The 17,375-nt window shown below is 46.0% G+C and overlaps 1 protein-coding gene across 1 annotated transcript in view; it reads right to left on the minus strand.

Moving 5' to 3' along the window:
• DOCK1 (dedicator of cytokinesis 1) overlaps positions 1-17,375 on the minus strand; it is a 523,683-nt gene that overhangs the window by 72,827 nt on the left and 433,481 nt on the right. The window contains exons 33-36 of the mRNA XM_027855939.1: positions 8,796-8,881; positions 8,452-8,608; positions 4,525-4,565; positions 2,800-2,890 (exon numbers count right to left, since the gene is read on the minus strand). Coding sequence (XP_027711740.1) covers positions 2,800-2,890; positions 4,525-4,565; positions 8,452-8,608; positions 8,796-8,881 — 375 coding nt within the window. The remainder of the gene's footprint in view (positions 1-2,799; positions 2,891-4,524; positions 4,566-8,451; positions 8,609-8,795; positions 8,882-17,375) is intronic.

Genomic DNA, 17,375 nt, shown 5'->3' on the forward strand with positions numbered 1-17,375 from the left:
GCCAAATTCGTCATCTGTCAGTCCAGGGAAGACAGAGAGCTTCTGAGAGAGGACTGTGGTCACCGGGTCACACCATGCTGGCTAGTCACCAGGTGCTAAGCTTTCACAGCCTGAAGTGATTGTTCGGGCATCTCTGTCGTTTCTTTTCATAATCTACATGGATCATTAAGGATAAACCTTCTGTAATCTTGAGTGCTAATGACTCGGTCCCAGATTTCCATCATAAACGCCTCCACTTCCACAATCCAATCAACATGACACCGACGTCAGTCCTGGGCTTCCTGGGTGTAAGTGGTCTGCTGTTGGATTCAAACCTTCCGGCTCAGAAAGGGCTGTTTGGAAATCATGTTGAAATACATCCACATCCAAGCAAAATCACCGGAGCCTGAGCTACTGCTTTAGTGCTCTGGTTTGCTATTAGGTATAATTCCTGGAGTTTGCATACAGTGAAGGTTTTCTGTGACCTCAGGGTCTTTCTTTCCCCTCTTCACAATTCAATTCTTCCTGGATACCTTCTGTCCTTTCTTACAATTCAGGCTTAGGGACAACGTCATGTTTTATGACTGCCCGGTATTTGTGCTGCCGGACCTGGCTGTTATGGTGTGACTCAGTGCCGACGGCGATGGGATGAAAGCCTTGCATGTAACAAGTGAGACCTGTTTCTAATTTTGTTCACTTTGGCACATTCGTTGTTGCTCTTGGTTTTGTGACTATGTTTATTATTAACTAGACTCTACAGACAGAGGAACTTTGCAAACACCAATGAGGATCGTGGAAAAGACCACGGAGAGTCTGGACATTTAGTCAATCAACCAAAAAGCACTGATTAGGTACTTACTAGGCACCAGACTCTATATTGGGCATAAAAAGGTAAAAATTAATAAATGTGCACGTAGATGGTTAATAAGCAACTTGAGCTGTTTGGATTAAGGTTAGATGCTAGGTTTCTAGTAAAACATTTAATGGTTCAATCGGTCAACAAGCACTTTAAACATTTTTGATGGGCCAGAGACGGTCTTACGTGCTGAGAGTACAAAGAAAGGAAAACCGTCCTCAAAGAGCTTATGGTCTGATAGAAGAGAGGACGCAAGGCGTAAATGGAAGGTCATCTCAAGAAGGGAAAGCACTGGCAGCTGGGGGGGGGGGGACAGAGAAAGTCCTCCAGCACAAGGATAGAGCTGAACTGTAGGGAAGGAAGCCAGGGAAAGAGAAGGATGCGAGGAAGAAGAATATTCCAAAGGTGGAGGAAACACTGATGGAGTGTTGTGTCTGAGAAATACAAGGCACGGCAGAGTGGATGGACCACAGTGGTCAATAGTTGACAAATATTGATTGTGTGCCTGCTATATGCTTGGCACCATCCTGAACGCTGGAGAGACAAATGCAAAGATAAAGGAAGGCGATGCCTGCCCTGAAGGAGCTTCTCATCTAAGGGGGGGGGACAACCCACAAAAGGAAGCTGGAGAAAGGAAGCAGAAGGAAGGAGAGAAGATAGTCAGTATGGGGCATGACAGAGACACCCAAAGAAGTCCCAAAGCAATGCAGCTGGTGGGAAATGGGAAGATTGCCCAGGCCCTCTCTTTAATAGAGGCCCTGTCGTCCAATTGAGGGTCAGAGGGCCTGAGGAGATGGGAGGATCAGGTCGACTCAATAGTGAAGAGTAATGAGATTTTCTGATGACGAGCTTCCTGGGGAAGGAAGGCATGATGGAGAGGTGGGAAGGCGTGTAGCTGGTGGGGAACGAGGAGTACAGAACCCGCAGAAGAGAGGCCAGAAGGGTAGGAGGAGGCCAGATCCGAGAGGTAAGAGGAAGCTGTGGGAGCACACTAAAAGGGAAAGGGTAGAGAGGGAGAGGTGGGGGAGGGGTGAGCACAGGCAGTGGGGTTTGGCATGGCCACACCAGCCCTTCGGCTACTGAGTGGGAGAGATCTGAGGCCAGGCCCCCAACCCACCATGGTTCAAGTGAGAGGGGATGAGGGTCTGGACCAGGGTGAAAGCTTTGTGAGTGACACTGAGACCCACAGGAGACGCTGTGCAGGTAGAAATGACAAGATTTGTCACCCCCTTATCTTATAAATGACAAAAGAGAAGGCCAAGGAACTCAAGTGACTTGCCCAAGGTCACACAGGTGGGCATCATGGGAAAGATTGGAGCCAAGTGCTCTGACTCCAGAGTGAGTCCTCATTCCCATGCCCCAAGAAGGCACCATCTGGAATGGAACAATTTTAGTTCAGGAAGTCCCCGACTTTCCCTTGTCATGTGACGCATTTCACAGCAGGGTCATGGCTAGTGATGTGCTGTCCCACCGTCCAAGAGCTCCCTGAGTATCATGGCAGAATAGCCCAATGGGGACAGCTGGGAATGGTAGAATGTTCAGCCAGCTCCATCTGCACTTACATGACTGGACTAAGGTGGAAGGAAAACGTTTCCTTTAACCCAGCACATTTTTATGAAATGGAGCCTTTGGGGGCCATTATGTAAAAATAAAAACAGCAAATCCCCTTTTAATGGAGCTGGCCACTACTGGGTAGAAAGAGACCTAGATTTAGTGTCCAAGGACGTGGGTTTGAACCTAAGTTCCTCCCGCCACTTCCTCCCTACCTGTGTGATCCTGAGCAATTCTTTTCCCCCAGCCTCAGTTTCCTTCTCTGTAAAAGGAGGGCTAGGAGGGTCCTTCCAGCTCTAATTTGGCAATCGTATGAGTCAGAGCCCATCAGACCTTTAGGAGGGGCTGACGGGACAAAGGAGATACAGCCTCCGCCCCACGGTGGGGACCCACCCCCATCCCCAGGCCCCTACCTTGAGCAGTTTGGCATGAAGTAGCAGGGTGTAGGCTGCCTCGGTGTAGTTATCGCATTCTTTGTGCAGGTCACACAGCTTGTACAAGTACCTTGGAAGACAACAAAGCATCAGAGTCTTGAAAGGTCACCAAATAACTGGTGGAGTGGCCCCAGGGTACTCAAAGCCTTCCACACCACGCACCGCACCTGTTTCTCTGTCCTAAGGCCAAGAAAACTCTCGGCCACAGAAGAGGCAGAGAAAACCCAGCCTCAGTGACAGAGGAGAGTGCTCGGGCCTCTCACCCATTCATTCCACCACACACTTGTGATGACTCTGGCTGATGTCAGGCTGGTGGTGTCATTTTTGGGGGGCGGGGGAATGACGAGGTCAAGCCAACGAATGAACGAAACCAAGACATGAAGGCAGAAGGTTCTCCAGAGACCTTGTTGAAAAATGATTGGGCTCTCATTCATTCCCACCTTTTCCAGACAATTTCCTCATGTAATTGAATCAGGCTGACACAATGCAAGTTCCATTTTCAAGTGATTTCTTAATTTTCTGTTGACTCCAGAGTTGAAAATCAATGAAAATGAAAAATCTTCAGCGGCAGCACTGCCTGGTTCTCCCAAGACTACGGGGCCTGGCTGAAAGGCTGCGGTGTGGGAGGGGAAGGCTTTTAGATGGAGCAACTTAAGTTTCTGCAGAAAGAGACCCATTTAGCACTCCTTCAGACACTCATGATTGATTTAATTCATATGGAAAACACATCTCCTGAAATAAATTTGACTGGATGTAAAGAAATATGGAATAAGAAAAAAGAAAAAAAGTACAACGAAATGTTTCCAGGAAAAATGAAGTTTGGAACATTCTTTATGATTTTTTTTTAAAAGCACACTTGAAAATCATCAATACCCTGAAGAACCATGGGATCCATTAGACAAAGTTTAATGAAGGCTGGACGTAGCATCGGCAAGACCTGGGGTTCCATCTCACCTTTGACACGCACTAGCGTAATCTGGGTAAATCACATAACCTTTCCCTGCCTGGATTTTCTTATCTGTCACGTAGAAATAATAACCGTCCACACAGGGTTGTTGTGGGGTTCAGAAGATTATAGAATGACACATTTAGAACTGGAAGAGATATTACTGGCCATAGGCTCCAACCTCCTCCTTTTACAGATGAGAAAAACAAGGCAAAGAACAGTGAAAGGATGTGCTTTGGATCATGCAACTGGATAAGTGTCTAAGGGGGAATCTGAACCCAGGTCTCCCTGACACCAAGTTCAGCATCCCTTCCATGGCGCCATGTTGACTCTACCCAGCGCTGACATAGGTAATGTGCTTCGCCAACCAGACAGCACTATGCCAGTTACTCTTACTAATAGTACTGCTGTTTTTATTTGCCTTTACTTCCTGTCACTGGGACCTGTGCTAATCGGACCTCATTCATCATTTCTACTCCTTTCCCCCAAGATGGCAGAGAGAGACAAAGGGCCGGGAGCCTCATGTTCAAATTTACTCCTCTTCTTCATAGCCCAGAAGTGGACGGGCCAGACACACACGTGCCAGGCCTAACATCGACAGGTGTGCAGGGATTTCGGAAAACTTCCAGGAACCAAGCCTCAGGTTTAATGACCTGATGCAAAAAGACATTTCTAAAGTAATTTGCTTGGTGTATCATCCATACATCAGCTCTCCAGCAATCGTAAGCAAGGTACAGGCACAGCTGGTGCTTACAAACCTTATGTACATTTCTTCTCTTTCAATCTCTTTGTAGAAATTCTGAAAAGTAGAATGGAAAACAAAGCATTGTTTTAGAAAAGGTGACTTCCCTGGAGGTCGCATGCATATTTGGTACTAACAAGCCCTAACCTCAAAAGAGAATGTGTGACAACATGGCGCTTGTCTCCTGGGGTGGGACCCCAAGTTGACTGAAATTTAAACCAGTTCTGAGGCGGATCTTTGCCTAGGGTTGGAATTTTTGCATTACTTCTACTTTAAACACCAAAGTGAAAGGGGTGGGGGAGGAGACTAGTGACTTAAAAGTCAAAACTTACAGGCTTACAATTAAAATAACGTACAAGGCAAAATCCAAGAGAGCCCAAGGCCCAACCTCATGCAGCTCTACTCAGCTGAAGTCCAAAAATACACATGAAGCCCTGAGTATCTGTAAGGCGCTGGGTTGAATGCTGGAGATAACAAGACAAAAATGAAACAACTCTCGTTTGGAAGGAACTCCCACTCTACTAGACAGATATAACATATACATGGCCAAGGAATATAAAAGGAATTCCACTGAAAATGAAAATAGGAAGGCATCTCTGAGCCCATCCCATTTAGAGCATACCTGAAGGGAATCTTCTTTCATTCAGTCTTTGCTTAAAAGCCGCCAGTGAGATTGAGTCCACTAGACCTTGAAGCTGCCTGTTGCTCTTTGGGGCAGAGCTAACTGTCTGTGAAGGAAAAGCTTCTCTGCCTCTGAGCTTCCCTGGCTTGCCTCAGGGCTCAGCTTGAACCTCACTTTCCAAATAAAATCTTCCCCAGGCCTCTCAACAACCAAGATCTTCCTTTCCCATTATCTCCTCTCTCTCTCTGTCTGTCTGTCTCTCTCACATGTGGGTGTATACACACACACACACACACACACACACATATATACATTATATATACACACATATCACATATATATAAAACACACACATACATATATAACACATATATGTATATGTATAAAGAGGTATAGGTATACAAATATATTATATATGATATTACATAACATACACACATCTATCTTCTTTGTACCTAGTTCTTTGCATGTTGCTTCCCCCACTTAGACTATGAGTTCCCTGAGGGTAGTGAGTGATTTTACCTTTCTTTGTATCCACTGGGCTTAGAGCCATGCCTGGCAATATTAAGTGCTTAATTATTAATTAACTGATCGATTGAGGCATAGCTGGGTATGACACACAGGCCGACAGCGGCCACTATCCTGATAGAATCCTCTGCTCTGGATGTGTGTGGAGCTAACGCTGTTTGCCTTCCCCTGGGCTCCAAGATCCCGAAGACAGCATGTCACTTTTAAACAGGCCTATTCAATAACTCAAAAGCCTGGTCGATGGCTTGATATTTTATAATATTGTAGGATTGGGAACCAAAGAGAACTTATTCCAACCTTCTCGCTCTTGAGATGAGGAAACAGAGGCCTAGGATGCTAAGGTCCTTGATTAGAACTGGGAAGTAGCTAAAGACCACCAAAAGCCCCAGGATCGATCCTCTGTGGGCCCCCTCCCTCCTACAAAGACTGCTCATGAGCCACACCCCCTCCCCCCTCCATGTGCTCTCTTCCAATATTCAGCTGGAGGGCAGGGACCAAGGCCCAAGGCCACCAGGGACTGAGGAACAGAATTAAGATTTCAACCCAGGTCACTCTGACTCCACATCCAGCTGTCTGACTTAATGGAAAGCAGACAAAGGGCTGTGTGATGTCTGCATGAGCCGAGGCCGCTAACAACTGGAGATCGCAGTGGGACAGGGTGAGCGAGATCAGGGAAGGCTTCCAGGCAGAAGGGTTAGGGGCAGTGGAGTTAGGATCTAGATGAGATGGAGGAATCTGACAGGCAAAGAGGAAGAGAAGGAACATTTCAGGAATGTAGGAGCCTGGGCAAAGACACAGAGGGAGTGTTTAGAGCCAGGGCGTCAAATTCCCAGAGAAAGGGATCCTTGCCAGCAGCATACTGACCTAGAAAACCACAAATTAACATTATCTATGTTGCATCATATTTTTATTTTTTTGTTAGGTATTTCCCGATGACATTTTAATCGGGTTCACTTCTTAGGGCTTTTGCTGGTACACATGGGGCAGAGTCTGACACCTCTGGTCTAGAGAACAAAATAACTCTGGGCTGCTGTCATTGTAACGCAGAAGCCTTCTCACCCCAGAATTTCTTTCAGAGCTTGGGGCTTTCTCTCAGCGGAATACCCCTCCACCATTCCACTGGTTGGGCTCCTTCTGGGGCCTCCATTTTGGAGAAGGGCCCAGGCCAGCTGGGCTTCATTCCCCACTGCCTGAGCTTCTGATGGTCCAGATGTTGCCATCACATCCCAGAGAGAATCTAATCCTCTACTTTTCAGCTTTGTGTTATCTTCTCTCATTAGAATGTAAGCTCCTTGAGGGCAGGCACTGTCTTCCTTTTGGCTTGTATATGTATCCTGAGATCAATGCAGTGCCTGGCTCATAGTAAGAATTTTGCAAATGATTATTGTCTGCCCGACTAGGTCAGTTTGACTGGAGCGTGAAGTAGAGTGTAGTAGTATTTTAGTGAGATAGAAAGTTGGTTGGAGTGAGGGGGAGAACGGGATGGACCAGCCCTGCTGGGAGGTTATTTCAATCACCCAGGCAGGCAACACCAAATTTCAATTCAACTCCCATTTACCTAATACAGCCTCAGTGTTGGAAGGGTCCTTAGCGACCGTTCAATCCAAATTATATCTGAATGAGAATCTATTCTGTTATATCCCCAAAAAAGTGACTACGGAGCTTTTGTTTGTGATGGTAAAGTCACTGCCTCCTAAGCCACTCATTCCTCTTTGGGATAGATGTAAATGTTGTGCTATTTTTTCCCGACATCAACCTTCCGCCTCTCTTCCCCCCAATTGCTTTAGGTTCTGACCTCTGGGGCCACGCGGAACAATGCTAATTAGTCTCTCTTTTTCTATGACAGCCCCTCAGAGACATGTTATCCATGTGGAACCACCAGGATTTGATAATCCATTGGCCATGAGAGGTGTGGGAAAAGAGACAGCACCACAGTCCTGAACTTCACAGGGGGTGATGGGCAACCCAGCGATAGGGGAGGAGCAGTGCCACAGACGGAATTGGTGAAATCAGGAGGAGGAGCAGGTCTGGGGGAATCTCAGGCCTTTTGGAGATGCTGGGTTGGTAGGACTTCCAAACGGAGATGTCTGATAGACAGCCTGGAGATCAGCGAGGACCGGGTTAAATAAAGATGGGCTGTGAGTCGTACTTGGAGCTGTGGGAACAAAGGCTAGGGGAAAGCGAAGAAAAGGGGGCCGAGGCTAGAAGCTCAAGGGACACTGACACTGGGGAATCAGGAAAGGGGGGAGAAGCCAGCAGAAGAAGCTGAGCAGTTGCTGAATGAGGGAAAAAACCAACAGAACATTGCTGAAACCAGAGGGCAGGATCAAATGATAGAACAAGTGGAAAGTGCTCAGCACAGTCTCTGGCACATCATAGGTGCTATGTAAATGTTAGCTATTACCATTATTATTGATCAATGGGCATTTATGAAATGCCTACTATGTGCCAGGCACTCTGCTAAGTAGGTAGGTATATAGTAGGTGTCTAATAAACATCTGCTGAATTGAATTGAATTGGGGTTCTGGGTTCAAACCTAACTTGACTACTTGTTCGGCCTGGTGCAGGTCCCTTTAACTCCCTGTGCCTCAGTTTCCTTCTCTATAAAATGAGAGGGCTGCACTTTATGAGACGCCCCTTCCAGCTCTAACAGGAGCTGGTGGACGAGCCATCCAGGGACCTCTGAGGAGGCAGCATCCTGTCGTGGAGAAGCCAGGGGCCGGGCGGAGCCCCTCACGCTGAGCTCAGCCATGGCGGGCGCGGAACGTCCATTCTGGTGGACGCTGGACTCACCAGCACGTTGACGGTGCAGCTCATGCGGTTTTCCTTGTTCTCATCATGCATGATGGTCCGATAGTCCAAGAGCCTCTCCATCAGCCTCACCACAAGCTTGACAAACGTTTCCCCTGACTTGGAGAGGTATTTGTGTTTCCTGCAGTGTTCCAGAAGGCTGAAAAAATAATTATACACACTTTGGTAATCACACTCGGGAAAGGAAGCTCAGGCGAGGTGTAATTTTAAATATTTTACATTATTAACACATTTTAATTATTTCTGGGTGACAAAGTTCATTGTCGCCTAATTACTGTCTCCCTGTCTCTCCTCTGATATAAATCCCGCTGTTAATCAACACTTACATTTTATCAAATAACACTTTGTACTGCTCGTCTCCTCGGCCGCCTTCCACTTCATGATCCAGCTTAGTGATGATCTCATTCTCAAACTATAATTAAACAGAGGGAGAGTAAATAATCGGCATGGCAAGTGCCTCGTCAGAGGCACGGGGACCGGGGACAGGTCCCGGGCAGACGCTTCTGCACAGCCGCGGCTTCTTGGTCACCATCTCGGGACATCACCTTAATAACAATAATCACAATAAAAGTAATCATAATACCTGCACGCGGATCTCAAGCTCACAAATGGACCAATTTACATTATTGGGCTTGGGCTTCAGAACAGCTTCTTGAAATTGGATTTCTTACAAGCTGCATGACCCTGGGCCAGTTACTTCATGTCTCAGAGCTTCATGCTTGGGTGTGTATAATTATCATTCCATCACAGAGACGACCGGGAGGGAAAGTGATTGGTCCCAGGTCACCCAGCTTGGGTCAGGAGCAGGATTTTCTAGCACTGGGTTCAGTCTGTCCATACGAGGCCCACAGACCTGAGGATGACAACTTAAACCAGGCTTCTTGGAGAAAACAAGAATGATTCATCCTTAAGTCTCCTCCTCATTAGCCAGAGTTAGAAGGAAATCTCTGAGTGAAAGCGTAGGATGCCCAGAGCTGTAACGAGCAGCTCTGGCTCCTGGGGTGAGGCAGGGGGAGGAGAACAAAGCCTCGGACCTCGGGCTGTAAGCCTCCGGAGCAGAAAGGGAGCTTGGCGGAGGCAGGAGAGACCCTTGCAGAGACACCAGGATAGCGGACGCTGCCACTGTGGAGGCTGCCATGGGGGTCCAGCCTGGAAGCAACTTACAGAGGGTAGGAAAGCCTTGGCATCTCACTTAGCTGCAGGTGACTCTCATGTAAATCGTGGACTTAATAATAATAACAATAGCATTTTGAGGTTTACAAAGCACTTTTGTAAATATTTCATTTCATGGAAGGTAGGTGCTTTTAGTATCCCCATGTTGAGGAAACTGAGGCAGGCAACAGTTAAATGACCTGCCTCGGGTCACATAGGCTGGATTTGCCTATAAGGCTTCTGACTCCAGAGCCAACCCTCTACCCATTGTGCCCTCTAGAAGCTTCCAGAGTTTGAGACTCTTTGGCTTCATGACAAGTCAGGCGGGCAGCCAGTGGGCTCCTGGCTCTGCTGGTGTACAGTCATGCCAGGGATGAGGAGATCTGTTTCCAGTGTTGCTGTGAGCCCATAGCTGGGCTGATGAAGAGCGCAGCAGGCATTTCCTTCAGCCCTAAGATGTGATGGTAACATGTGAACTATGGTGACCTAAGCTCAGGTCGTGGAGTGGGAGCAGTCACCTCGCAGATGCAGAGGGCTTTGGTATGGGGCTAGCACACCACTACGGAGAGCAGTCCAGGCCTTTGGATGGGAGCTCCTCACCCAATCCACTATTTCTTTCTGCTTCCTGCGATAGTACAAGTACTGCCAACATCTTCTCTACTTCAGCCCCTTGGGACAAAGCCCTCATCGCCCTGTCCTAGTTACAGCTCTGAGGACATCTAGCATAATCAGGAATGTGTTCACAATAAAGAATTCACTATGAGGCCGGCCTTCCTTGGGGCCTACCCAAAGGAGTTGACTATTGCCAGAAGGACTGGATTTTAAGGTCATTTCACCTATAGGACGATTCTGGTCCACGGAACTCACCTTGGGGCTGAGCTGTCCTGACTGCTGGGTGAGCGTGCCCAAATGCACATCGCCCACCCTGGTTAGTCTTAGATTGCACTATGCTTCACGCTGTGCTGGTGCCCGCCCTGGCCATCTCATCTCCATCACTGCCCTCCCCCCTCCCCTCTCCCTTCGACCATTTGCTCTCCGTACAATGGATTTAAAACAAGTCTTGCCATTGCTGCGGAGGAGGAGTCAAAGCACTGCCTTGTGTCTCCACTCACCAATCTGGTCACTTTCTAAACCAAAGCACTCTTCCCCGGCCACCATTTTCCTCTCTGCTGTCTCCTGACGGTTGAATGTAAGATCCCTGAGATGAGGCTTGTGCTTTTGCATTCACAAAAGCCAGCGCCCGGCACAGAATAAATGCTTAATACACAGCTTTCATTCCTTCCTTCCTTCCTTCCTTCATTCATTCAAGAAGCACAATGGTAAGGGACAACATAATGTTTTACTATGAACAGATGAACTTAATGCTGGTAGGATTGTAGCAACTCATGTATCTGCATTTATTGCTGGCAGATTTCCAAACTTGTAGAAATATTTTGGAGAGTAATCTGGCAGCCCATAGCAAAAGTTACACAAATAATATTACTTTTTGACCCAATAATTTGATTGCTGGGAACAGACCCTGGAGGTGTCATTTCAAGAGAGAAAGAGAGAGAGAGAGAGAGAGAGAGAACTAGCTATTTAAAGATTCTGACAGTATTATATGCAATTGCGAAAAAAACTGGAAGCTGCACACAAACCTAACAGTAGGAGAATGGCCAGATAAATTGGAGCACGTTAATGTAATGAAATATTAGTGCATGACTGAGACCCACAAGACAAGTGTGATGGCCACAGACAAGGCAATCAGGAGAGGACTTTATGAAAAATGAGACATGATAACAGCAGAACCAGAAGGAGCTGCACCAGGCACAGGCGCACGGGGAAGAGTGAGTCAGAACAAAGGTACAAAGAATCGTGGAGGGGAGTCATAAGGAGCATGCTACTGCACAGTGAAACTGAGTGATTTAGATGTTCATGGCTATGAAGCAACTCCAGTTGTTTGTACTGATGCTCAAAGTAAGATTTCTAAGAAAGCACTTCCTCTGCTAGCCGGTCAACATTTATTAAGCATTTACTATGTGCTTACTGTTTGCCAGGCACTGTGCTAGAAAGGTAAACCCCAGGCTCTGCCCACCAGAGCACATGACCTGGTTGAACATGCCGAGTGAAGGACCTTATATTTGCTCTTGGAGGCAGCTGGAAACCAAAGGAGCTTATGGAGTAGGGAAGAGTGACATGGCAGATCTGTACTGGGGGAAAGTCTACGTGAGGGGACGGATGACAGTCATCATTCACGGCTCTGTTTAGCAAGATAACCTGGACTGACAACAGATGTTTATTCCCAATGTGCAGAAATCGAATCCATCGTCATGAGTTAACCAGAGGACCTTCTCATTCTGAGAACATCATTTTGGGAAATGAGATCGTTAATCTGCTGCCATTTAAACCTGGTCATCACAAAGCCTAGCAATGACCACCTTATCCGCCTTATCAAGTTTTGACTGACAGCTCGATGTTTTCCAAAACTGGGTGAATGTTGATTTAAATAGAAAAGAACCCGGCCAATTCTAATTTTACCAACCTCTAAGCTGAGCAGTCTTTATCAACACCTGGCCGATTCTCTTTTGTTTCTCAATGAAAATTTGATATCAGAGATCTGTGGTGAGGCCTCTGATCATAATCTTCATTATTATTGTTGTTATTGCTTCAAAAAATACCAGAACCAATTTAGCAGTGTGCTGCAAACTACTTCCATAATTAGAATTAAGCTACCCTGTTAAAATAAATTAAGACAATAGATCAGGGCATGCAGTTTGGGTTTTGGAACATTTGATGTGGGCCTCCAAATCTTCAGTATAAATCGATATGGTTTTGCTGCATTTTTAAAAAGGCAGCAGAGGCTCCTGAGTTCAATATTCTGAATCATCATTTGGTTTTCGGTGAGCCAACCCAACCCCTCATTCTAGCAGATGCCCGGTGTGGTGTGGAGATGATGTTGGCAGGTCCCAGAATCTGGTGGGTTCCGCCAGACTGGACTAGCCTTGAGTGCTACTGGAAAGTAGCACATTTGCCACACTGAGGGCAGTGGGGCTCATCAGAAAATGCGTGGCCACCAAGTGACTCTTTTTGGGAGGAGCAGGAGTGCGCTCAAAGCAACTCATGAAAGTATTTAATGAAGACCATAGAGGTTGGGACCATTCAAGGTGATAGGGAATCCATCTGAGGCATGACATCAAAGCTGCACATTTTTATGTGAGTCCTAAAGCAAAGTGTCCAGAGGGCCCTAAGGGGCCGTCGCAGCAGTGGAGGCTCATAGTGTGAATCCCAGCATTACTACTTCCTGCCCAGGTGACCTTGGGCAAGTCTGCTTATCTCTCAGGGGCCGTTTCCTCATCTGTGAAACGACAGGGATGGACTAGGGAGCCTTCCATTTTTAGAATCTGATTCCTATGCTTCCGTGGAGGAAATTTCTATGTGGGGAATTCCTATACCAATGAAATTATAGGCCTGGATTTAAAAAAAAAAGCTTAAAATATTAGGGATCATTCTTACTTCACAGCCCTGCTACTACCGCTGCTGCTACTCCTACTATTACTACTGCTGCTACTGCTCACTTGTGTCGTTACATCCTTAGAAAGACAGGTCAAGGCTCTTGAATGAATGAGGGGGACTCTGTCCAGTGTGGAGTGGCAAGTCACAGAGTTAATTTTACTGATTTTCAGGATGCATGAAATGATTATCATCATCCTCATCATCACCACCATCATCATCATCATCACCATCACCATCACTACCACCACCACCACCATCATCATCGCCATCACCACCACCATCATCATCATCACCATCATTACCATCATCATCATCATCACCACCACCATCACCATCACCATCACTACCACCACCATCATCATCATCACCACCACCATCATCATCACCATCACCATCATCATCGTCATCATCACCACCACCACCATCATCATCATCATCAACAACACAGGAAGACAAGAGGAACCTTCCCTTGATTGGCTCCTCCCCCCGACCTCATTAGCACTTTGTTTATACCTGTCCAATGAACTTATCACTGAATTGTATGTACCTGAACAGCTGTTTCATCCCTTTGTTAGACTGTGAGATCTATGAGATCAAGGCCCATTCCTTATGGAAAGTTTATGCCTCCTCGGTACCAGCCACAGGGCTTCCTTAAGATGGGTTTGGGGAACGAATGAAAGGAGATATACCACCAATCTGACTCCTAAAGGTCTCCCTATTCTTCCTTTTCCTTGCTAGGGAAACTCATCCTGAAATGTCTTCCTTTTGGCTATGTCCCTGCTTGGGATATAAAGCCTCTTCTCCAGATCCTTCCTTGAAAGACAGCAAATGCTCTTGGTCTAACCCAGTCCAACTTTTGTTATTTCTGTCTTTTTTATTCACCTGCCTGTGGAGACAAGACCCCCAAACAACTCCCGGATTAACTCTTTGGCTCAGTGTAGACACACGTATATGGTGAATATGCTTTGTGCTCCTCTGTGCTGTATCAGCACGGATGTTCCCTCTTTATCTCCCATCTGGCTTTTATTTATCTAATAATCTTATCAAATGAGATGATATTTGTAAAATGCTTTGCAATCTTTAAAGCATTATCTACCTTAGACACACACACACACACACACATGCTAGCTCTTTAATCTTTATGCTTCGTATAAACTAACTTTTATACAAATACCATTTCTCCTGCCTGCACTCTCTGTAAATGTAATTATACACTCAATTAACCACTGGCACTCTGACTGAAGAACTGATATCTCTGGGCGAGCTGCCCTCCATCAGGTAGGCAGCTCATGACATACGTGGAGGACTCTGGATAATGTCCTTAAAACCCAGAACAATGACAATACTAAAGTAAAGTCCAAGAGACAGCTCACAGCTCTGATATCACATAGAGAAGGAGAACACAGCCAATAAACAATGAAAATGATTTTTAGAATTAACCTGGTTGAGCAACCGGATTCTGGGCTCGGCCAACATCATCTCCAAGCCACGCCGGGCATCTGCTAGAGTGGAGGACTGGTTTGGCTCAGAGAAAACCAAATGATGATTCAGATTACTGAACTCAGGAGCCTCTGCTGCCTTTTAAGAAGTACAGTAAAACCATGATAATTTATAGTAAACACGACAACCATTCACATTTTGAATGATCCTAAAAAAGATGACCCAGAGATCCCTCCCCTAGGCGTATTGGCCTTAGAGGACAAAGACAGAAAGGCCCCATACACACCAAAATGTTTCCAGAACCCCATCTTACTGGGGAGTGGCTAAACTCATGGTTAAACATAAATAGAATGGGATATTTCTGGGCTATAAAAAGCCATAAGTACAAAGAATGCAGAAAAACACAGGAAAACAACTAAATAGAGAGGGAAGGAGTAGAAGCATGAAAACCAGGAAACACAATGACCATAAAAATGCAAAAAAAAAAAAAAAGAAAAAGAAAAAAGAAAAGAAAGAAAAAGGAAGCAAACCATTGTGATTATGATCAACCTAGACTTCCACAGGAACTGAAGAAAAATGTAGCCTGGCCCTTCATTGCCGAGATGAGGGACTATGGGTAGGGAACACGGCATACGTGGTGGACCTGGTGGTTCCATTAGCTTTTTTTCTTTTTCCTTTTTAATCTTTGTTACAAAGGATAGCTCACCAGGTGGGTGAAGGACAGAGGGATATATTCATAAAGAAAGCTGATGGGAAAAACAAAAGATATCAGTAAAATGACTCGTCTTCCTGAGTTCAAATCTGGCCTCAGACACTTCCTAGCTGTGTGACTCTGGGCAAGGCCCTTCACCCTGCTGGCTTCAGGTTCATCATCTATAAAATGACCTGGAAAAGGAAATGACAAACCACTCCAGTGTCTTTGACAAGAAAACCCCAAATGGGGTCATGAAGAGTTGGACAAGACTGAAAAATGACTGAATCAAAAAAAATAATAATAATAACAGTAACAGCTCACAGTTCACTGATACTTTATGTTGGGGTGTGTGTGTGTGTGTGTGTGTGTGTGTGTGTGTGTGTGTGTTAGGGGGGCTTCTCTTACAGTAGCCCTACAATGATTCTAAAATAATCAGGAGCTAAATCCGGGGAACTTGGCCGTGAATAATAGTCTTCATCTTGACTGGGAGGGAGAAGTGGTTTTAAATGTGGCTACAAATATTTGAAGTTGACAAGCTGACATAAGGCAAGCAGGGTCTAGAGAGGGTGTATTTTTAAAAGCTGAAGAAAGAAGCTAGGGTGGGGGTGGAGGGTTTGTGGCTTCTCCTCCTTTGGAAGACTTGAGCAAAAGCAGCTCTTCATAAGACCGGGATTGTGTGGTGACAGTCCCCCTCATAGGCAGGGGATGGAAGTATGAGGGATCTCTCAGGATCTCTTCTGGAGGACACAAACGTTGTCTTTTTTCTCTAAGGGTTCAACTCCAGGCAGCAGCAAGCCCAAGGTCAAGGATAATATTAAGCACTCTTTTAAAATGAGGTCAACCAACAAAAAAAGAGCAATGAATTAAAAACAAATAAGATGAGGGATAATGGAGCCACGGAAGCTGACTCCCATTCAGTAAGCAGCCTAAAATCTCTAGGCTTTTCCAACAAACGCTAGTGAGCACATAGTCTGCCAACATCAATGGGGCATCTTTAATTGTTTTTTAATTAAATTGTGCTGTGAGTTACCACAGTTGGACTGCAGGAATGGATTATTCATTCTGGAACTTGGGAAGCAGCTGGCACCAAGATCACGCATGTTCTAATACAGCTGGATGGGAATTTCTCGAGGTCTTTTACTGACCCTCCCAAGGAACGCCAAAAATGTCTCCGTGATTGAAAATATGATTTTTTGCTAGGTAGCTTTTTCCAATCCAGTTTTTATTAATGAGGTATAGCCCATCTGGCTATATGCAGTAATATTCTCTCCTTTTTTTTTTCTTTATTTTTCTTCAAGAAAAATGAACCAATTTTTTTTTCAAAAGATGCCAACTGAGACTCTGAGGCCATGCTGCTTTATGAAAGGCTTATCCATCCACAAGATGGCAAAGCAAGGAATCACAGACATTTGGGAAATTTAGTATGAGATCTGTCAAAGCCTCAATAGATCTCCCATCTATCTCCTCCCTCTATTCCTACCACCCCCACCCTCGGTCAGGAACTCATTACTTCTCCTATGGACTACGCCAGTATTCCTCCCACTGTTGAGGTGGGGGTCTCGCCACCTCTGGTTCCCCTCCTCTCCATCACACTACCACCAGACAGATTAACCTGCAAGGGCGACTTTTCATCTTCTCCTGATTTCCTCTCTTCTCAAGACTTAAGGCAGGTCCTCCCTGTGACTACTGATCCATCCTTAAGCCCAAACCCAATTCACAGGTCTCTCAGTTATTCAATAGTCAAACAAGCATCTATTCAGCATTCACTATCTTCCAGGCACCGTGCTAAGCACTGAAGATATGCTTACATATGGTTCCTGCCCTCAAAGAGCTTACACTCATAGTCCCTAAAACTGTTCTGTGAGCTCAGTTATAACATCTCAGTTATATTCTCCAGTAACCTGAAAACAGGCATATGTAAGTGACCTGACTGGCCACCACACCCTCACTCAGCACTTGGGTGTCTGAGATAGACCGCTTTCCCTGTGGTCCTCTGTCTCTCCTCAAGTCCTCTGATTGGATGGGCTGATTGCACCAATGTTCCATAGCCAAGTGTCCCTCACATGCCCCTGTCCACATGACCATGGCACCACAGGGCCTCGGTCGTCCTGTCTGTGTAGGCTCTGGC

The sequence above is a fragment of the Vombatus ursinus genome, unplaced genomic scaffold (genome assembly GCF_900497805.2).
Source record: "Vombatus ursinus unplaced genomic scaffold, bare-nosed wombat genome assembly UNPS02011353.1, whole genome shotgun sequence".
NCBI classification, from domain to species: domain Eukaryota; kingdom Metazoa; phylum Chordata; class Mammalia; order Diprotodontia; family Vombatidae; genus Vombatus; species Vombatus ursinus.